This window comes from Trematomus bernacchii, unplaced genomic scaffold (assembly GCF_902827165.1).
Source record: "Trematomus bernacchii unplaced genomic scaffold, fTreBer1.1, whole genome shotgun sequence".
Lineage (NCBI taxonomy): Eukaryota > Metazoa > Chordata > Actinopteri > Perciformes > Nototheniidae > Trematomus > Trematomus bernacchii.
The window spans coordinates 12,772,500-12,794,936 of NW_022987582.1; the positions used below are offsets into that span (position 1 = coordinate 12,772,500).

Below are 22,437 nucleotides of genomic sequence, written 5' to 3' on the forward strand. Positions count from 1 at the left end.
TTATCTTTTTGTTATTTTCTTTTTTAAATCAACCTGGCACATCCTGCTGAGTGGCATCTGCCTTTGATTGTCTTGACGGTGATATTGGCTTTACGTGCCATGGTTGATCTGGTGCGATTGACTTTACGACACTCAGGAATGGAAGCACTATTGGAGTTGACACCTGCGGATGGACTTTATCACTCTCTGAGCAGAAACTGGAAGAAGAGCATGTGGTTTCTGTTTCTTGCCAGCTCTTCCTCTCTCTGCCTTCTTTGTTTATTCACTCTTGCAAAGAAGAAGGTTGAAGAACTTGTGAAACGCCCCAATAATTCCTGAATCATCTGTACTGTTTTGCAGCACCGTTCCACGAAAACAAAATGATCTAATATCTGCATTTAAGAATTAAAATAAAGCTGCAAATGAAAATTGCTGTGTTTCAAGTAGGGATGCTCCGATCGCCAATTTTGGGGCCGATCGCCGGAATCAGTATCGGCCGATACCGATCGCCGATCCGATCGAGTGGGCGGGGCCTAAATGGAAGTGTTGTTTAAAACTCAGTTAATGGAGCTCATTCACTGGAGCTTCCACAAACAACAATCAACTTAATTATTACATTCAAATGATGTACATTATTCAAGTTTACATTCACTTTGGATAATAACACGGGAGAAATTAGCGGAAGCGCTCTCTTTTCCGCTCTCTTTTCCTCTCTCCCCCTCTCTCTCCCCCTCTCTCCCTCTCCTGACAGCCTGTCAGTATGCAGCTCACTGATCCAGTAATGAGTGACCCGACAGTGAAGAATAAATATATTTATAACTAGTTTAGCTTGTTCCAGAGGTAGATAAAATAGCTAAGTGTGTTAGGTCTAACTCTTGTGTGTTTCGCTCCGCTCATCGGTCCGTCACAGCGGTCCGTCACAGCGGGCGGAGCTGCAGGATTTCTGCTTCACACACACGTTGCATACCGCTATTTGACCAAAGACATTAGTATGTAGCTGCAAAACTACAGAGTATCATAAATATTTTTATACTTTTTAGTCGTGAGAGTCCAGAGACGATGCAAACCACATGTAATTATTAGTTCAACTGTCCAGAGTGTGTGCAACTGCTGAAAAAAAAGAAAAATGTGTTTTGCAGTTTTCATGCCGATTGTTCTATTTTGCTATCAAAATGTTGATTGAAGAAATCTCTGTCATCATTTAAAAGGAAAGTCAATAAATGAAGAGAAATATGACTTAGAAGAAAACCAACTTCGGAGGCAGTGTAAATAATGCTCTCGGAAATTTAGCAGAAATGTTTTAGGTTTTCATTCCAAGAAATTATTTAATCTGTGGGGAAAGGGTTCTTCTCTCTCTCGAGGACAGAGGCAAGATCTTTTATATATTTATATAAATATTTACTGGTGCCTAAAGTTCCTAAGTCTTTGACAGTAACCAATAAAATAAATAATTACGGATGAACTACAAACGAGGTGCGAAGTAAGAAATGAGCACGAAACGAAAGGGAAACGTCTGTACCTTTGAATATTTCAATATTTACACTCCCTCAAATCCATTCAAGCTGTGGGAGAAATGTGTTTTCCCCCAACAGAAAGAAGAAAGAAGAAAAAAAGGGGAAAGGAGGAAAAAGGTGGGTGGAGGAAAAGGTGGAGTGGCTCTGATTAGCCCACATGTTGGTAATTTATCACACATAAACCTCACACCTAATTTTCACACCTGTAGCTCAACGTGCTGGAAGTCTAGTAATTCACTCACTCAGTCACACACAGACACCCACACACACTTCGGAGAGGGACCTGGCCATACGTTTCCCCCAGTGCGGAAGAAAAACGAGGACATCACAGGCGAGGATCAGTAAAGTAAGTGAGCATGCTTGGAATATGTTCACCCCATGTAGCATTTCTCTGTCTCTCCCACCATAAGCCGGGTTCACACTCCCTTCCCCATTTGTCATCACCTTGACTAAATTCATCCCGACTTCCAGATCACACATCTGAAAAACAGAGCTAGAGCTGGATGTGGATTTCTCATACTTGCCAGAAAGCACAACCAACTGTAGCTGCAAAGCCAGACGGTTAGATACTCCTCACAGAGAATTTAAATCTAGATCTGAAGCTCAGTTTCTTAGCTTAGCTTAGCTTAGCATAAACTCTTAAAACAGGACGAAACAGCTAGCCTGCACCTCCAAAACCCCATTTTGAATGTGTGCCGCCAACCTCATAATTATTTAAGAGGTTATATTAGGGTGATATCAAAGGAAATGTCATAATATTTTCATGACAAACCAAACTAGCATACCTTAAAACAGAATTTCCTTCTGTAAAAAGTCCTTAACTGCTTCGCAATACTGCTAAGAAGGTTGGAGGAAATGTGGTGAATTCATAGCACAGGAAAATAATACTTGATAATAAGTAAACGTTCTGCATTTAACATATAACCAAGATAAAAGCACAAACGTCATATCATTAGAATGAAAATAATAAATAGAATAGGCAAAAAACTGCTAATTGCAGCTAATTAGCAGGAGCAAGAGCGCTACTTAAACAAACTCAAGTTTCTTCAACAGAACGGAGGAGAAGAAGCCATACTGTTTGATAGACATGTGATCTATTGGAAGAAAATAGCTCTTAGCAATAACGATGACAAAACAATAAGAAAGGAAACTAAACGAAAAACAACTTGCAAACAACAAAAAAGCCTATGCTGACTGACTGCCTCACTCTATCTTCATAGGCTGTCTGCTACAGAGTTCTTCCTCATTAACCCTTTAACAAGACCTCGCACCCCTCCTCGCTCGCCGAGCACAACAGGGAGATGTTAGGCGATCGCCAGGGTCAAAAGTGGAGTGCACCACAGGGGACAGATGGCAAAGACATGGTCTCACTTTCACACATGGTGCCTGCCACAAAAGAAAAAAAACCCTAAACATCAAAGCTTTATTTTTCTACCCCCCCAAATAACTGGGCTGGATCCAATATCTACATTAGGTCTCCCGTGGGAAAAGAAGACAACCTTGCTTGTTGTCTCACCTAACTCTCGAATTCTTCCTACTAGAGCAATCGCCACACCGTATTTTTTTATCATTGCTGATATTCTTTTACTTAAAGGTCACCTATCATGCTATTTTTCGGCAATAGCATAGGTCTCAGATATATACAAATATATAAAAAACATGTCTATGAAGTGTTTTGCTCAAAATACCAAACAGATCACCCATGCTAGCCATGCCTCATGTTTCAAAAGTGCTGATTTGGGGTATAAAGCTTTAAAAAAAAAAAAATTGATAAAAAAAAAGGAGGGGGCTGAGCTCATGCGGGAGATTCTACCGGCAGATACTGCGGTGATGAAACGCCATATCATGGATTATCAAGGATTATTTCTGAAACAGTATGGAGCTATAGTATTTCCAGCTTCTTCACACACATGCTCTGTGCAGTACAGGTTAGCTCTGAGTGTTAGCGATGCTAATGTAAACATGGACCGACCACATTACATCCAAAACAGTCGGGCATTGTTTCTGATAGCAACGTTTCTGATAGGGCCGTGGGTGAAAAACCAGCCTACATTTCCGATATTACGTCATATCGGACGCAAATCTGGATCAGCTCCGTTGTAGCCCCGTTTTTAGAGATTTGGGTACGGAGGAAAAGAGAGAGGGTTTTATTTTCTGACGCTGCGTGAGTTCCCTGACACACCGGGGACACATATTTATGTATAAAAGACATAAAAAAGTGCATTTTGCATGATAGGTCCCCTTTAAGCTGTCACCTGCCAATATTATGTTCCAGTTGTCTTTCAAAGTAAACATGTCTTGATTAATGCCGGAGGTTGTTTTCATACTGTCTTCGTAATTTTAACTATGATAAGTATCACTATAACACATTATCATAATATAATTGCCGACAAATCCCAGTTGGGAGGAAGTTGGGGTGGATGGTTAGGTCCAAATAAAATGGGACCTTTCCCTAGGAGATTACTGTTTGTGTAAAACCAAAAGCCAACTTGGACTTATGTAGTTTCTGTACTCAAGTAAAGCTACTTTGGTATTTATTTTAACTCAAACTAAAACCATTTCCTAAACTTAACCTATAAGATTATAAGACCCGGGACATATTTCAGGGTTTAACCCTTGTGTGGTGTTCGGGTCAAATTGACCCGATTTCCATTTTCAATGAATAAAAACAAATATAAGGATATTTGTGTTCAACCTGAAACTCAATGGCCGGGGCTTATTTATTGTGAAGGGCATGTGGAATTGTTTTTATTTTTTTCCACTTATGAAAAAATGCCCACCCGCATTTATGTCCTTCATAAGAGGTCCGGGTCAGTCTGACCCGGATACAATACCAGGACAGACAGACAGAGAAAAACACAAACTAAAGACAAACACAATTGTATGCATAGAGAAGCTGTTTGAACCTGTTGTACCTTGATCTTTACCCTTTGTAGTGTGCGTCAGCTAAATGCAATGTAATGTACACAAAACTATCCTAGAACATTATAAACATTTTAGATCTTCCAGAAATGTATAAACATTTTACATTTTTTACACCTGTAATGTGAGGTTATGTCTCTGTTTAGTCCCTCCTCCGGCATGCAGGTGCAGGGGGACAGTGCGAGAAAATGTAAAATGTTTATACATTTCTGGAAGATCTAAAATGTTTATAATGTTCTAGGATAGTTTTGTGTACATTACATTGCATTTAGCTGACGCACACTACAAAGGGTAAAGATCAAGGTACAACAGGTTCAAACAGCTTCTCTATGCATACAATTGTGTTTGTCTTTAGTTTGTGTTTTTCTCTGTCTGTCTGTCCTGGTATTGTATCCGGGTCAGATTGACCCGGACCTCTTATGAAGGACATAAATGCGGGTGGGCATTTTTTCATAAGTGGAAAAAAATAATGTCCTTCACAATAAATAAGCCCCTGCCATTGAGTTTCAGGTTGAACAAAAATATCTTTATATTTTTTTTTATTCATTGAAAATGGAAATCGGGTCAATTTGACCCGAACACCACACAAGGGTTAACAGCTTTTGCATTGCCGATGATTGCTTGTGTTGCTCGACATTCATAGCTAAATGTAAACAATCATATCAACCGTTGTATGAAAAAATGTTGAAGAACTTGAGCGTTATTCCAGTACACTTTAGAGAGAAGTTCACCTTAGGTGTTTTACAGGCCTGTGATATACACTTTGTGTTGTTGAATCCAGACGAGAGCGGCCAGCTTATGCTCTAGCAGGTGTCTGGATAACATCTGGCCTCATGTTCTCACACCACCACAAAACTGCACCTGAATGGCTGGCACTGCTGGGCCTTCTTAACAGGAACCGGCTTGTGTTGGCTCTAAAAGGCCATACTCAGCCCTCAGGAGCACACATTTCTTCAGTGAGTATAAAATGGAATAAATGCTTTCATAAAGTATGAGTGGCCTCCACAGGCCAGCACATAACTGTGGTGCGAAGATAATTTCCTTTCAGTAAAAGTACTATGTGTGCTTCTGGGTGTGGAAATGTAATTTTATGCCAGAAAAAAGTGAGCTTTGGTATGCAGGTGAGATGGAAACTAAAGTTGGTGTTAGATATTGCGATAAGAGGAACTTTTGGATGAAGAAACAGAGACTTCCAAAGTATCTGGGTGGCATGAGTATCAATTCATGTACACAACATATAAATGGATCTGTACCTGTCTTGTGCCTACACGCCACAGTGTTTACTGCAACAAAAGAGTGGCAAATTGCGTTGTCTGTATTGGCTGCTGTTACAACAATGTTCCAAAGTGTCCGATGTACCAAAGAGCAATGCAATAACTCAACCACAGGAGTTGTTCCCTCTTCTATAAACAGTCAGAAAATATGTCTTAGATACAATCTCTTATTCTACAAAAAACCCTTTGACCTTAAAAGTTACGTAAGCTCTTTTTAAGAATAAACTGTTCCGGCCACTCATATGCATATATGCGTGTGACCTTGTGCTCGTTGATGATGATGATAACCAGCCCATAAATGTCCATTACACTTCACTCCTGCCCATTACTGCACCAAGGCAGTACCATCTCTAAAGCCATTAGCTGGTAAACATGTAAACTACATGTGACCTCTGTCTACAGATACCTATTAGTTATGACTCCTGCGGGTGACAGCTGTTTACACAGCTAAGGCCGCCGCTCCTGAGACCTGGCCCCAGTCCAAATAAAATAATATCCAGTTAAGGAGAAGTCAGCCAAGATGTAATACAAGTGCATAACTAGGAGGGGGAAAAAGAGAGAAGGAATCTTGGAAATGTTAATGGATTTATTTTAAAGCGTTATACTTTTTCTGTGTAGCAGTATTCTCTACCGCAGCTTAGGTTCATTGTCTGGACCCTAGAACTAGATTAGTAAGAAACTCTGATGGAGACAGAAAAAAGTCAAAAGCAGTCAACACAATGTTCTCTTTTGACACCATGGGTGTATCTTGTCCTGAGCCTGGCTTGTGGCCAGAGCGAAGCACAAAAAAAATACATGGGCTTTAGTCAACAGAGACAACAATAAGACAAACAACGAATACAACCGCAGGAAAATAGATCAGAACTGCAGTGTATTACAGACCCAGTGGCACTATAAGAGACTTATATCGGCTCAGAAGTCTGGTTATAACTCAAATGCATTCAGTGACAGGTGAACTGAAAGCACCATCCAATATGTATGATTGAAAGGTGGAAAAAAGTTTGAATTAGTAAACTGTTTTACCTGAAAAGAGAGAAACATTGTAAATAACAAAAATTTGCGCCAGTAAAAATAATACTAAATCAAAGCTCCTTCTTAAAAAAAACATTCTGTGACTCCCATGACCCACGCGGAAGCATTTTCATTGTTTTTTCCTGACCGTTTTTTGGGAATTTTCCTTTAATTTGTCGCCCAGGTTTTTTGAACATGCAACAACCAAGGCTGTTATTGGATTGTAGATGTCCAATCATAAAATATCTGCGCCAGGACTTCCTATTGCTTGCACTGTCATTGTTTACAGATTGGCAACTGTAATGACTACAGTTAAATGATATACGGTATATGGCCTCATTGTGTCACAAGTAGCCTTTCTGAGTGCTTGTAAAAAGACAAATAGTTGTCAAATTATAGAGGATGGTTTCCAAGATTGCATTTAGGCTAATTATTATTAGGCTTATTTTACTCTCCACAGGACTGTTTACCTGCAAGTAATGAAAAATCCTTCTAAAACCGGAGTGGTTTGTCTGTTTTAGGCTACCGTTGAAACATGATGGTGCAAAAAAGCGGACAATGTGGAAGAGAAGGGCTTGTTCTAAGCTAACGGGAAAACGCTTCTTATTCCGAGTTGATTATACACAAAGGAAAATAAATTCAATCAACAAATGCCCCTAAATCTTACAAATTGTCCTCCACCGGGAGACAGATTGAAGAAGAAACGGGAGTTAAAGCCTCCTGAGTCATGATCAGAAAGTGGGAAAAAAGTGTTTTCTTATTTTTCTGAAAACCTTAAAATATGACTTAGGCAATTATGCTATGAGGCTAACGATATGTCAATGTTGGGATTAAGGCTTGTTTCTGCTTCCCCCAAGTGGTCTAGAAATCAGCTATTCAGGTTTAACAGTGGCTTATGTGTTACTGCTTGAATTCTGGGATGCTAGTAGGTTAGCTAGAAGTTGTGTAAAGACAGAAAGAGGTGCTCTCTTATCAACGCTCAAGATGAGCATCAGTTATTGTGCTGTGAGCTGGAACAACTCCCATGAAACAAACAAAACACTCCGCTACTTCGAGGATAAATATCATGTTCTGTAGGTTCCATTACATGATTGATCTACACATATTTTTGGTTTGCACTGATAACAGACAGATACATGTCTCCTTCAATCACTCCTCCACTGCTCTGTGCATCCTCTTCTCCCATCACTCTGCTCCTTCTCTTCTGACCACATAAATCACAGGGGATGACCCTCAAAGACCTCTTTACATCTGACATGCACGCTATGTTGCCTTCTCTGTTCATCCCCCCTTCACTCCCTGTCTTCCTCTCTCTCCAAAGAGGGAGTCATAGAGACAATGAGCTCAATATCGCAGCCCAGTAATGACTCCCAGCCTTGTTCCTGATTAAAAACACACAGTGTGCTTCTGCACTCCGCATGCAGCCACGAGGCCTTCCTTTCCTCACACCACAGGGCCCGTGAGTTAGGAGATAGAGGAACAAGCCAGACTCAACAAAGCTTCATGCCCAAAACAACAAAACAGAATCCAGTGTAAGCCTTACCCACTGTAGGGAGTCAAAGCTCTTGTCCCAACTAGTCCAAGCCTAATTCCACAGGCAAGTCTTCATTTAGTCTAAGGGTGCCCAATTACCATCATTAACCCCAACCTCAGCCAAAACCATAACAGAGACTGACTACAGTCCCTTGCTCGGGTACATCATGGGGTGAACAATGCTGTCACATTTTTGCATTCCTTCAAAGTGTGTTGGGATATCTTTCACACTACTTCATCATCATATTGGCAGAACACTGTGAGGAAAAAGTCACTTGTGTTATCAAATATTCAAGAACTGAAGTGTATCATTGCTCCAGATTTGTTTCAACTCCACAAATGGACATGTCAGACAGTCAACATGCGACTGGGGGCAGCTGCACCTTTACCTCCCCATGTCCATACGTGGGCCGCCAAATTACAGACAAGCTCTTCAGAGAGACCCTTTATTGAATCTGACCAGCTCACTTCCTCTTCATACAAAAGGCACTGCATGCTGGGATGTATTTTGATGTGGCATGTAAGCATAATTAGAGGTCCCATAAAAGTAAGGAAAAGGGGGGGCGGGGGGGGGGAATAGTCTTGTCCATCTGTGGAGAGTAACGGGTGGGCATGGGGGTAGCGATCAGAGCCCCATGCCTCGCTGTTTTTAGGGCGGCAACCATTTGAACAGGCATTGATGCTAACAAGCGCCAAAGTAGAGTCAGTGTGTGTGTTTGTTTCTGCACACGCCGTGTATTTTCTCAAGGGGCCTGCTTGAGTTTCAGATTTCCAGGCCTTGCAGATCAATGCAAAGTAAGTATGCGCACAGAGGAACAGAGTGACATGGCAAACAAGAGTACATACAGTGTGGCCTTACAAACATTAGACATTAAGCATCCTTCCAAAGGCTCCTGGATTCCTTAATCGGTACAGCTCATTTAGGGAAGGTGAATATTCAAATATATGGCCTACTGAATAGGATTAGTTACCAAGTCTGAGCAAAGTAGTTACAGGAAATACACCTATTTTCTTTCCTCGCAAAGGTCAGACGTAATGATCCATACCACTTTCATGTCAAAGGGACTGTCCATTCTTCTGACGGACCATTATTCTCAAATCACAATATTCTGTAAAATGTCAGATTAGATTGAAAGCCACAGAAATACCCTGCAGCGCACAACAGTCTGTTGTTTTTGGGATTATTGGGTCGTCAGAGCAATATCATGGCACCAACTTCTATACGGTAAATATGAGGATACAGTTAGCAGCTAGCTAGCTCAGTTAAACATAAATGCTTAAAACTCAGTTAACAGTTGAGCGTGAGAGGTGCAAGTAGGTGGATGTTTTTTCCTAGAGCCAGGCTAGCTGGTCCCCCCCGGTTCTTAGTCTTTTTGCTAAGCTAAGCTAACCATCTACTGGCTCCAGCTACATATTTCCTGCACAAATGTTGATTTCTCATGTAACTCCTAACATAAAGCAAAGTATTATATTTAATACGTTTTAAGTTTAATGTAGTTACTTCATTTTGTAATAAGAAAATGGGAAATTGGTAATTTTTAACAATTCCCCAGATCAAATTCACTGGGGAAAAAAACACAATGGATGCTTATTGTACCCACGTCATTACCTCTAAACAGCACTTCACTGAATTAATTTGGAGGTGTGTATTAGTAATGCGAGTGGTAAATAGTCTGGAAGTGCATTTCAGTGTAAGCCTGAGGGGCCCCGTCTCCTGCTCTGGGCAGCTCTCCTACCTGTGAAGCCTTTGCATGAGTAATTTTTTCAAAAATGTTCCTTTTGTCTTGTTGTTTTATGTGTGGCACTTCGAAATGATTCCCACATTAGATTTTTTACGGCCCAATAAACTTGAGAGAATCGGCCCAAATTGGCTGGTCATATTTAGAAGCTTTATAAGGAAACATATTAAGGTGTAATTGCTTCGGGGGAGTGGGCATAGGTGAGGGTTACAAAATCGCCCCTGCGCTCTGCGGGGACACTACCGTTTTGTCTGCTGCTCAGGAGTTTCCAATCACCATGAGGAAATATGGAGTGTATTAGATGATCTTATATAATGCGTTCTTTTTATTTCACATTTCCGAAAAAAATGAAGTTTTACGGAGTGGTAAAATGTAGCCTAAAATAAAACCATCTGTTTGGCGCTACGCTTTGCCAGCATATGGGATGACAATGATTGAGGGTGGACCCCCATGTGAATTCCCCTCAACAAAAAAATGCTCACAATGAATGTTTCTTTACCGTGATGGAAGTGTGCAGAAATGTTACAAAACAAGCTTTCTCATCCATGTGAAATACTGAAATATGACGCAACACATTTATATGATTCCCAGCTCTGCAACTCATTCAAACTCACAAACCTTCTCCAAAAAATGTGGGATACAGGAATCATTTAGCCAATTCGATTCATTAGAAGCAATCAAATTGTTAGACCGGAGGGAAAACGAATGAAAAGTCAAACGTATCATCAGTCACGTGGTACCCCAAAGAATCTGTCATTGTGTCTTTCTCACCAGCCGAAAGTTCATGCCACTGCATGTTTCTTCCTCTGCTGTTTTTTTTTCCGGCAGTGTAGCATGGCATGAACGCACTGAGGGGCCTTTCACCGGATTCATCTGATACCGCTGTGACTCGGAGCAGGAGCTGCGCTACAGGCCGGGATCGACATGCATGGGTTAGTAGGTCAAACAAGGAGCTAGTCTTTCGACAGAGTTCGGAGGCTGGGTCAGACTAATGTGATTTATCAATACGGCACATAAGTGAATCATTGTCCTTAATGGCCATGATAATCTCCGAGACAGACCGTGGACGTGATTGGTCGATGAGTTGGGGGTGGGATGGGGTGTGTGTGTCAATGTCCTGGACTTGATGTCTTGATTAGAGCATCGGGAACATGCACCTGCTGGGTGTCCGTGTGTCTCAGTGTATTTTTTCTCACACACACACACACACACACACACACACACTCAGATTTACACTTATGGAAGCCTGGGAGAGAAAGACAAGAGCTCTGTTCCTTGACGCCGGAGCTCAGGCTCAGGTCAAGACTCTGCTCGCTGTAATCCCTCTCAGGTGATGCTGTTCACATTCAGCCGTTTCCAGCTGATCTGCTTAAATATGCCGTCCTCATCCCCCTAAAAACCCCCACCTCTCCTCAAACTGGCACAACTTCTTCCATGATGTCAAATCTCAGATCGCTTTCCAGCATTGCCATTTAAGTGATGAGTCAAATAAACAAACTCTTTCTGTTTAAAAGGAGTTTTAAAAAAAAGAAACAGGGCTCACATCACCTGGATTAGAGTGGCATCATGTGAGAAAGCCTTGTTAAAAGACGTACCATCAGAAGGGCCTTTTTTTCACTTTTTCCAAAGGCAAGAGTGGCAATGCTGGCCTCCCTGTTAAGCACTTAATCAACGTATTATATTGCGCTGAAAGAAGCGGGTTCCAACATTAACACTTACACCCACAAACCTGGGACTTCGTGTGAGCTTTCAGCACACTGAGGACTGATTTCCAGGGCTTGGAAAGAGGGGCTGCAACTTATCTGCGTCCAAACACGCTCTAGTTTTAACATTTATACACCCAAAGACTGACTTTAGATGTCCAATGTCTTCTTTTTTGTGCATTTTTATCATTAAACCACAATCACAAGTGTCTTAAAGTATCAAGTTCCTGGATTCTTTGTTGAAATAATAGCACATTCAGCCACAAATTAGGACTATTTTCTGCATATTTTTGCATCAAAAAGTAACCACACGCCCTTGTTGCCAAAGATGCGAAATGTCATGACCTCACTGCCTCCACCCTGCTAGGCTGCATTAGTTTCATCTAATCACTTTTGTCCTACTAAAACATCTGGGAACGGTGTTGAAGTGACAGATTACACAGTCGAATGTGATCCGAAACATGCTGCTGCCTGCTGGGAATTCAAATGTGGGGGCTTTCTGGGTAGACGCGGAAGGGGTTAACGGTATCACATGGCAACTTTTCACCACTCTCCGCTGCTATTACCTATTCATTACCTGTTTAAAACGTCTCAGGGCCCCACTGCGCTCTTCCTCCAGGCAGCGCTGGTACTCGAGCCCTGATTTTATGTAGTCAGCAGGTGGCATCATTAGCCAGAGAATAAAAATGAAAAGTAATACCCTTGTGTCTCGCTATGATATCATAGAAGGGCTCATTGGCACCATTTCCTCCCTTCCAGTGGGGCCGGATAGGAGGTAAGGAGGTGTAAATTTAATATGTTCTGTCATGTGTTCGACATGAAGAAAATGTATATGCACAATTACCACAGCCAAATGGGAGGTTGGGTCATGCCATGCAGTGAGACAAGATCAGCCCAGAAACCGCACAAAGATCCCAATCTCGCCTCATACATCCCAGCATGCTCCAGTCATACGCAATGACTCTTTTTCTCCTTGACATCCCGTAATTATCATGGCATTCTCCATCCCTTTCACCTCACTTGGTCATGTGGTTTGCACACACAGTATATCAATGGCAAAAAACGTGTCTTTTGCATGCGTGTTAAAGAATGAAAAAAGACATAATGCAGGATGTGTTTTGTTACCCATAAAACAGCTACGCCTGGGGAGCGGAGTGTGCAGGGGCCAAATTGAGTTTCTAACAACGCGTCTGGGTCTCAACACTCCTGAACGGTTTGGATAGCTCCGGCGTGCATGCCAGACAGGCTGTGTATAAAGCTGTCACAGGAACCTTGAGGGCTAGAAAAATATTCAAGCATTGCTGGGCCTATTGGACGATGATCTCTTACACATGCTTCTTTCAATATAACCGTGATAAATAAAGGAAGGAAATACCGAAAAGTTGGACGGCTGCCAATGCAAGCTAGAATGGCACTTTTGGCCCAAAAAGTCATGCAAAACACACATACACTTTCAACATAACCGTGAGGGGGCCAAACCTGTACATATTTGCATGGGATTAGTTTGACAAGTGTAACATCCGTTTCTGAGGGCTGGGGGGTGTAACAATGTGTAGCTTATAGAACTCAGCCTAAAGCTGTTCTGGAGGTCAAATGTGTAAGTTAACCTCTTGATCTCATCCCCATTGGTAACCCCCCCCCCCCCCTTCTCCCTTTCTCTCTCCCACAGATACACCTACACAAACTCGTTTTGCTGCTTCACCATCAAAAATATCCTCGAGATTTAAGCAGGTTCCTGGAAAGTGTACCATCTAATAAAACGACATTATATGTCGTACACAATCACACAGAAAGAAACACACAGAGGAGTTAAAAACGTGTGTGTGCCAGTACCCCGCAGTGATTGTCTGATTATTTGCAGATGGGCAGTGGAGGGCTCGCAGAGTGTGGAGGTTCCCCCTGGCACGCAGCGCATATGATTACATCTGTGATTGCCTTACAATTTACAAGAACCGCTTTCTCCTTCTGCTCTGACTTTAAATGTTTCTACTGTACTGTATATACTTTGCTTTACTGTGCCCATAAAAGTCCGTGCCCCGTGCGCAATTCGGACTCCTCTGACGGTCACCCTCGGAATTATGTCACCGGTCTGCTCAGAGGGCTCGGCGGGGGCCACTTTTACTAATCCCACTGTCTCCTCATTCATTCAGAGTATGGACTAGTATTTACAAAGGGGCTGATCCCCTCCTCAACTCCTGCGCCTCCGCTGAGCGATTGTTATGCGGGTTTCCTACCAACTGTTCAAAGTGGTTATGAGATCAATTAAAAGCAGCTTAAGGGGGTTGGAGTGGAGATGGGCAATTCATAAGTCAGATGAAGGGGATTCCGTGTCTATTCATTAAATAACTCCAACAATACCAACCCCTCCCCTGTTCCTGATGTAAGCTGCCAGCTTTCTCTATAGACCGATCCGCGCCAGCAGCTTTTTGAGCAGTTTCACATGTAAATAATATTCGGAGCCCTTTGTTGGGGGCCACAGAATCGGGAAGTGAGCGTTAATAGCCCTTCTGACATCGTGGTTTTAAATACAATTAACCGATCCAATGACGAAACGTATTTTTATATTCATTTTTGGAGAGCCACACGCGTGGCCAATTTTGCGCACATTTTACGCATTAGCTACCGGCTCTTAACTCGTTACATAATATGGAAAATCTGTTTTTAGGAGGTTGATAAATAATATTAGATGCTGCGAGACTCAATTGCAACTTAAATTTGATTGAAGAGTGCATTTCTAGAATTTTCCAATATTGGATAGGCAGGTCTCACCTGTGCGTATTTAGAAACATCTAACAGAAAAAGTCATAAATATTTGACTTAAAGCTTCCTTTTTTTGCGCAGAAGCCGATGTTTAACAGAATATTTTAGTAGGACTGTTGCCTCCCGTGACCCACACAAACTCCTCAGGCATCTGTTAAAGCCCCCCCCCCCCCCCCTCTCCTCTTACCTCTTTTGTTTCTCTTCCAACGGTGCGACGGCGCCTGACAGTTGCTGTACTCCATACAGTTCAATACGATCAGCGCAAATGAGAAGAGTCGAAACTGCATCTGGACGGTGATCTGTTGTCCGGACTCCAGAAGAAAAAAAAAGAAGATGCCAGCAGATGTGGCTCAGGACGAATTCTCTGACTTTCTAATGTCCTCCTCCAGTTTTTTCTTTAAGTCGATCCTCAAATGTGTCAATCATCAGACGGGATGCGACATGTTATCGCGCCGCCGATTGGGATCATTTTATGAAGCGCGCTGATCCTCCAGTCAATAAAAGTGTCCGCTTTGTTGCGCTGCGGGGAGAATGACAAAGGAGGTTAACTGTGATAACACTGTAATGAAATCAACACCTTCCTAAACAATGATGCTTTGGGGGATAACAGGGGGGGGGGGGGGGGGGGAAAGAAAAGATCTTCTGTGTGTTAATGTGGATGCAAACGCCCCTTCCAAAAAAATAAAACAAGCGCAGCCGTGCGTAATAGTCGCTCCGTGGAATAACGTGTCGGTGTATACCTTGCAGTGTGTAATTCCGCTCTGGTGCACTTTTTTTTAGGTTCCCTCTGAGTGCAAGTGCGGCTCGGGAACATGCAGCATCCCTCTTTGTGTGAGAAACTTGTTAAGAGAAGTCCGAGAAAGAGGGAAAAAGGTGGTCGTGGTAAAAAAGGAGGGGATTTCCTTTCCCCTTTTCTTTCCTCTCTGTAAAAAAAAAGCTTAGATTCCCTTTACCTGCGTTTCCTCACTCAAGTTATCCGCTCCGTGTTTCTGTAGTAAGAGCAGCAGAAACTCACATGTGTTTGCTTTCTTTAAAACGGGGAAAGGAGAGCCAGTGAGCGCAGAGTGAGTGGCGGGGCTGCTGCTGAACTCCAGACTGGTCCTGATGCTTGCTGCCTTTTTGCTCATATAGCGCCGTGCCGCTGTCACGTGTGGATATTTTCTCGTTTTGTGTTTCTTCTTATTTCAGATGTTGGAGATGACATTTAGTGTAGTCAAACCCCCACCTCTACCCCCACCCCCCTGCGCGCACTCACCACTCACCCACAGTGCCCGGTATATGAGGTCGCCTCTGGGTCCTAGTGTAGCTAGATCTACATCACAGGAAAAAATGGTCGTTTTAAAAAAAGAAAAGAAAAAAGTGGAAATGGGATTGCAGCTTGTCTGCGGCGGAGAAAGAACATCTAGGGTATTTTATATTCAATTACTTATATTATTATGGCGATCCCATTTCCTTATAATATTAAACGCAACAAAAAGTGATTCTTTTTTTATTTACAAATACATTATAGGCCTACATACATTACAAGTTAAAGTGTCTCAATTTTAGATACAAAATAACTCAGTTAATCTAGTTATCTCGGCCCTATTGAATAATTGGAGGTTTAACCAAGAAAAAGGCAATTATCTAGACAATGTGCGTAATGATGGGGGCCCGCAAATCAACCATCTCGTCACGCCTGTTTTATTGCGCACCCAGCAATACACCCCCCTTCCTCTGAAATTAATGGTAATCGTTGGGGAGGCTGTAATTGTGGGACATGAATAAATCATTCAATAATTTCAGACATTTTTTTCTTCTCCAGGGCCTCTCACAACACTGACCCACGGGACCTCATCAACATGTGAGGTGGTCAATGGAGGCAGATTGTCCTTCAGTTAGAATTTACCTTGTGTTGTGTTGGGTTGGGTTGGGGGGGGGGGGCTGGCAACGATCCATCGCTCTATTCTGTGACATTCAAATGCTGTCTGTAAATTACAGACCAGAGATGAGATGTGGTGTTCATAAAGTTAGTCAAAGAGGCTCATAGGAGAATAATCACATTGTAGTTATGGAGAAATGTATTTAAAAAAACTAAACATTTATGGCATTATTTGCTTCACCGTCTAATAGCTTATTGGAGAGGAAGTTGTGAATGCTCTACCCCCTTCTGCCACTAGGTGTGGCACTTAATCTGTTATTTATTTCAGGAAATGATTCACATGTGAGAGTTATATCTTCCATAAGTGATTCTACATGAGCCAAACTAGTGTAAATCAAGGAACAAACTTTCATTATCAATAAATATAATAATGTTTTGATAAAACTGTTAAAAATGTAAATGTTTTTGGTGTCCTCACAGAGAAGACACATAGCCTACCTCCCATTTTAATATTAAACATAATAATTCAAATACTGATTTTGCCAGATAAACCAGTTAACAAAAACATATCCTTTAGTTAGAAAACACACTCGTTTCCATTTGGAACTGCTTAAGAAATATATGTGGGGGAGGGGGCGGGGGGGCCTCTAACAATATGTAAAAAAAAAAAAAAAGGATGAATCGTGGTTTCCTTGCCAAACACTATAGTGACCTTTGTCCTGCCTTTGTTTATTTATTTATCCAGAGAGCAGCGACAGACATTGCGGTGTACCCACTGCCTTGGGTTTGGGTTCCTCTCCTAAAACAACATGAGAGAGTGCACGGCTAAGGTGAACGTGATAATTTAGGCCTCGGGGCACTTTTATTTTCATGATGTGTCATGGAGAAGGGGGCCGGTAAACCAATCACTTTATTCTCTCCATCCCTCCTCCTCCCCTCCCTCCCGTTGCAGTGCACATAAGTGGGGGTGACGTCAGCATTCGGATGGTCTGGCTCCGAGCCCTCCGTGCCATAACAGCAATGAGGGGAGCTGCTCTTACACCCCCCTCCCTCCGTCACACATCCATAATTGGACGCTCTTTAGCGTGGGCTCTCGTCACAGTTTACTAGGTAAGAGGGAAAATGGTCCCAAACCACAGTGGTCATCTCCAATCTTGAAAATGTCAAGGCAGAGGATGAGGAAAACTTGGAAAGTTCAAGTTATACTTAGAAACTCCATGTTTGTGGCAAGAGGCAAACTTCAATGTCCAGAAATAATCTAGCATGACATTCACAAACAAAGCTGCTACGTTACGTGTCATGTAGCTGACAAAACTGCCTTACCTCAAAGTCTATTTGAACAGGAGCTTGATTTGAAAAAGGAATTGGGAAAATTGGAAATGTAAACATCTCCAAATATAAAAAATGTAAATTAGTTGATGAAGAATATGTGATATGGTATGATCTTTCGAATATGCAAATCAACGCCCGTACAGTACAATTGTAAAATTCTGGAATATGAGATAGTAAACAAGCTCCCCATTTCCCTGTAAGGGATGAATACAGTATGCCTTCTTCTTTCTTCAGATGGTACCGTTTTCGTGTTGGGAAGTCTTCCGATGTTGGTTTGTTCATGATATTAAAGTCGTAATGTTGAACGCTACAAAGAACATGTTGTATGTTATTGTTATGAGGGTTTGAACAACACGTTGATAACGTTTTCTGTGAATGTTTCAAGTCGGGATCGAATTTTGACAGAATTTTCTAACACCATGGGAATGCAGCCAAATGTCGTATCGTAATTTCTCTGAAAGTGAGATTTAGTGATTTTAGTAATGTGAAATAGTCAAAGTATATTTTGAAAATGCAATTCAGCCCATGTAGGCAGTAAAAACATTGTTTTTGGTTGACAAATGCTCCTTAAAAATTGCCCTGAAACCCAATTTCTCTATTAGCATCTCCTATAGATTACGGGATCCTAAATGAACACAAACAAGTTAGTTGTTTCATAAAAAGAATAGAGGGCAGATCTCAGAGTCCAACGCCTTCACAAGCTCTCCAGAAGCTACCATTTCCTGTGTTGGGAAGTCATACTGTTTGTTCATGAGCTTCAAGTTGTATTGTGGAACGCTACAAATAAGAGGTTGTATTGTTAAGAGCGCTTAAAGAACATGTTGATATTGTTTGCTATGAATGACATTTTGACACCACAAGAATGCAGCCGAAATGTCCTTTTGCAATGTCAATGAAAGTGAAATTTAGTGATTTAGATCTTTCGATTTAGGTCTCTCCAAATCCCTTCAACCAAGTTGGGCTTTATGTTTTTCCGTAAACCTTTTGACAAAACAAGATCCAAAAACATTACCTCCTTGGCTAACAAGGCATCCCAGCTATGATTCAGACAAGTGTAAGATCCTTTACCAGATCCTTAACCAGTTTTCCTGGGTTTTAAGCCAATATGCTAATCGGATTCCCATTTTTTTTAATGTTTTACTTCTAAAAAAACATTTAGTGTGCTCCACCATTCAGACACGTTGCAGTTACCACCTTGAAGCACTGTGGTTGGTGGCCGGGACTTATTATAGGTCAAAACAAAGCCAATGGAAAGGAAAACAGAGTGGTGCTGAATGACTGGAGCTTCACGCTTTTGGTCTCGTGGATCGGGACTAGGTGTGTAAACCACCTGCATGTTTCACAGTGTTGACTGACGTTAAGCAGTGCTGCCTCATTCCCTCTTAAAAGACGTTTATGGCCCACAGTTTGGAACTTTTTCTATGGCAATGATTTAAGTGGTAGGGCTGAAAAGCTGTCCTTTTTTCTTCTTTTCTGAAAAAACATATTCCTTGTTAAAGAGTCATTTCATGTAGAGATGACACATTCCACTTTCAGACTTAGCCTAATAAAGCAGGTGCATTTCTACATAAAATCCTTGTTTAGTATGAAAATGATACCCTAAGTAGAGGTAAATTAAAGACATGTGAAGGAATGAAAGCCTGTTTGTGAGCAATTGTGATAAAGAAGGAGGAACGGAGAGGCGGAGGACTGAGTTATGAGAAGGTCGAAGGCAAGGAAGAGCGGGGGCGGGGCGGAACATTAAAAAGATTGTGTCCGTCTGGCTAATGGTTCTTTATGGCTCTCTCATGTCCTCAGATGGGCAGAATGACTGGCAGAGTGTGTGACCGCTGCTAACTGTACATCACCTCTGCTTGCCCCCATCCAGCTGACGTCCCACTCAGAGACTGCCCGCCACGCTGAAGGGAACCACTAAAAACACCATAAAACCAACAGACTAAACAGCCATTCATCATTACTGCGCACACATGAGCCGCATCGCACACAGCAGTCTTAACTGTCCCAGTCGGTGACTCAATGCGCACATTAAAACTTCATCAAGTATTACAGATAGAAAAAAGTCTGACCACTCAGACCTCAAACCGCCGCTTGTAATGTCCAGAAATAAGGCAATCATGGGTGAAAATGGTTATGTTGGTCACTTTTATTGAATTGGTGATGACTTAAACAAGTCAGCACTGTGCTTCATGAGATACAAAGATTGGAAAAAGTTCCAATGTAAAACAGGATGGATCCATCTTCACTGTGTCGCTTAAAATCCAGTTTCGGTACCTGCCCAGTTGGGTGTCTGCAACAAAAGAAAGAGGAAAATTAGAAGATGACGGATAGCGATCAAAACAAATGTTGTTTGTGGGAAATGTGAAAAAGTATCATACATGTGCAAGCAGTTAAGTGCTGACGTTTTTCTCTGCGAGAGTTGACAGGGACCCTAAGCAGCCGCCCCAGATGGTAGGCAGTAAATGCTCTCTATATGCAAGTGATTTGTAGCCTTGAGGACAGCAGGATGTAATGGTGCTCTGTGAGCCGTTTGCAGACTCTTTTGTCTAATTACAAAAACTCCTTAATGAGGGGGGTCTTTTTCTTTTTTTAACGGGAAAGGGTTATGGCAGCACTCCCGCGGCAGATATTCAAACAATAGGGTTAGGGGTAATTGAGCACATCAAAAGACATCCATTTAACATGTCTGTTGTAACTCCGTGGCCTTGGTGCTGTCAGGTGTCGGGCCCATCAATCTGATGTGACAGACGTGCGTGTCTTCAAGGAGTGGGGAGGCAACGGCTCACCGTTCAGAGTATGTGCGTGATTATGACACTTTGTGTAGTTGGGAGTGCTTGAACGGTCCTACATACCACTAAAACACACAAGGTCAACATCAAAAACACACTTAAGTGGAATGACTGGACCCTGAGCCAGACATCTGCAGCAGGTCCTAAGTGCAGGGAACTCCAGGCTTTAAGTAATGTTCACCAAAAGCCTGTGTGAGGGTCCACCTTATTTACGCTGCTGAGCTGAGTCACAGAGCCCAGGCATCGTTTTATGGTTGTTTGGATTCTACCTTGTCATTAGGCCTTTGAAGAGCAATGGAGAAGGATGAAAGCGTCAGCTCTGTTAAACTTGCTCTTACTGGCTTATTTCGTGTAAAGAGAGCTTTTGTTGATGGTTGTTCATCAACATTCTTTGGCCTTGTTCTTTCGAGCTGATCATTTCAAACGCTTTGATCTGCCCCTGAGTTCGTGTTGACCTTCTCGGCAATCTGATCGGTTTAAAAAAGGGAGGGATGGTTGCCTTCAGCGACAGCCTGTGAAGGGTGTGCAATTTTTTTGTTTACAGTGTGTGCGTTACTCACCTCGGTCTTGGTGCTCTGGGCCTGCTTTTTCTCAATGTTCACGGCCAACATTTGGCTGCGGAACGAGAGGCTCTTGGTCTTCTCAATCACCTGCTGGTAAGGTGAGATGGCGTTGTTCCCCATGACCACATGGCCCTAGAAAAAACAGACAAAAAGTGCACAATGGTTTCACAAAAACGATAAAAAAGCCAATGACATTTGGTCTGACAGACACGCCATCCTACAAACACCAACCAGTGGTCCTGTTCACATCGACTCTACTCTAATTCTATGTCATTCTGGAGGACTGGGCTATGATTTAGCTGATTACAGAGAACTGTTGTGATGTGGAGTCCAAAGCATGCTGGTTCAACAAGGAGCCTCACAAAAAGGACCTAGCAAGGGTGATATATTATGGTTACAATGTCCTTACCCTTCAATTACAAAATCCGGACATAAATAATGCCTCCTATGCCTCTGAAGTCACACATGAGGAGCATCTAAAAGCTATTTGACTGTCAGTACCACCCCCGGTGTGCAGAGGGACATTTAAAAAGCTTTGATTAATTAGATAAGTGCTGAGCCGGCTAATTGAGGAAGAAGACTGGAGGTCTCACCAGTTTGGAGTCTATCTTCGCATCCAGCCTGGCGTTGCGGATAAGATTGACGATCCATCTCTCAGCATCCTCGGGCGTCATGTTCAGTTTGTCTGCCAGCATGCTGTTGAAGAAATAGAGATACATGAGACCAGAACCAATCTATGATACTTCGTTGAGTCAAAGTTTGACTTTCCAAGTTGAAGTAGCCAGTTTCTGACCTTCAATCAAACCTCCGACCTTCAAGCGTTCCAGGTACACCACATCAGGTTTTACCATGTTATACAGGAAAATATCTTGTACATTGTCTTTTAGTTGATAGTTTACCATTAAAAATGTGGGCGTCCAATGTTGTGTGATTTCAGATAACTACTACTTCATGAAGTTGGGGTAGATTGATTTTATCTGAATTTAGGAAGGTGAACTTTGAGTAGCGTTTCATTGTACTTTTTCTGCTAGAAGGTTGAAAATAATCGAGTTCCGAGTTGTCCTGAATGCAGCACAAGCCAACAGAAAGGGTAGGAGGGCCTGTCTCCGTGCTGGACAGATTGTCCCAGAAAATGAAGAGAAGACGCAATCATTTTGGCCATGGCTAAGGACTAAATCATTAGCACTGGCTGAATGAGATTCATATTACCATATTCTAGCACATCAAAAAAGAAATGAATTCACCCCCCCGTTATCTTTTGAGGGAGCTACTTTTGCCTTACACATATTGTAACATTTTCTTGCTCAAATGACATGTCTAAAGAATGCCATTTCATAGTTTAACCAAACAACCTGAAAGTACTACTCATTATTACTAAAGCACGTCTGTCTTTACCAAAATATGTTTTTAATCTGCACAGGGCTCAAAGACAATAACTGCAGCTGTTACAAATACCTCAG

At 42.1% G+C, this 22,437-nt stretch overlaps 2 protein-coding genes across 3 annotated transcripts in view; both read right to left on the reverse strand.

Annotated features, from left to right (window-relative positions):
• The window catches only part of rspo2 (R-spondin 2), a 57,613-nt gene extending 42,065 nt beyond the window's left edge, over positions 1 to 15,548 (reverse strand). Inside the window, exons 1-2 of one of the 2 annotated variants that reach the window (XM_034127895.1) lie at positions 15,389 to 15,548; positions 14,623 to 14,955 (exon numbers count right to left, since the gene is read on the reverse strand). In XM_034127895.1, the coding sequence (XP_033983786.1) occupies positions 14,623 to 14,722 (100 nt within the window). In that variant the 5' untranslated portion in view covers positions 14,723 to 14,955; positions 15,389 to 15,548. Of the gene's footprint in view, positions 1 to 14,622; positions 14,956 to 15,175 lie in introns of both variants that reach the window. The other variant, XM_034127894.1, reaches the window with a different exon arrangement.
• A 4,199-nt stretch (positions 15,549 to 19,747) lies between these two features.
• eif3ea (eukaryotic translation initiation factor 3, subunit E, a) overlaps positions 19,748 to 22,437 on the reverse strand; it is a 30,968-nt gene continuing 28,278 nt past the window's right edge. The window contains exons 11-13 of the mRNA XM_034127888.1: positions 21,571 to 21,673; positions 20,975 to 21,109; positions 19,748 to 19,915 (exon numbers count right to left, since the gene is read on the reverse strand). Of these exons, the coding sequence (XP_033983779.1) occupies positions 19,880 to 19,915; positions 20,975 to 21,109; positions 21,571 to 21,673 (274 nt within the window). The 3' untranslated portion in view covers positions 19,748 to 19,879. The remainder of the gene's footprint in view (positions 19,916 to 20,974; positions 21,110 to 21,570; positions 21,674 to 22,437) is intronic.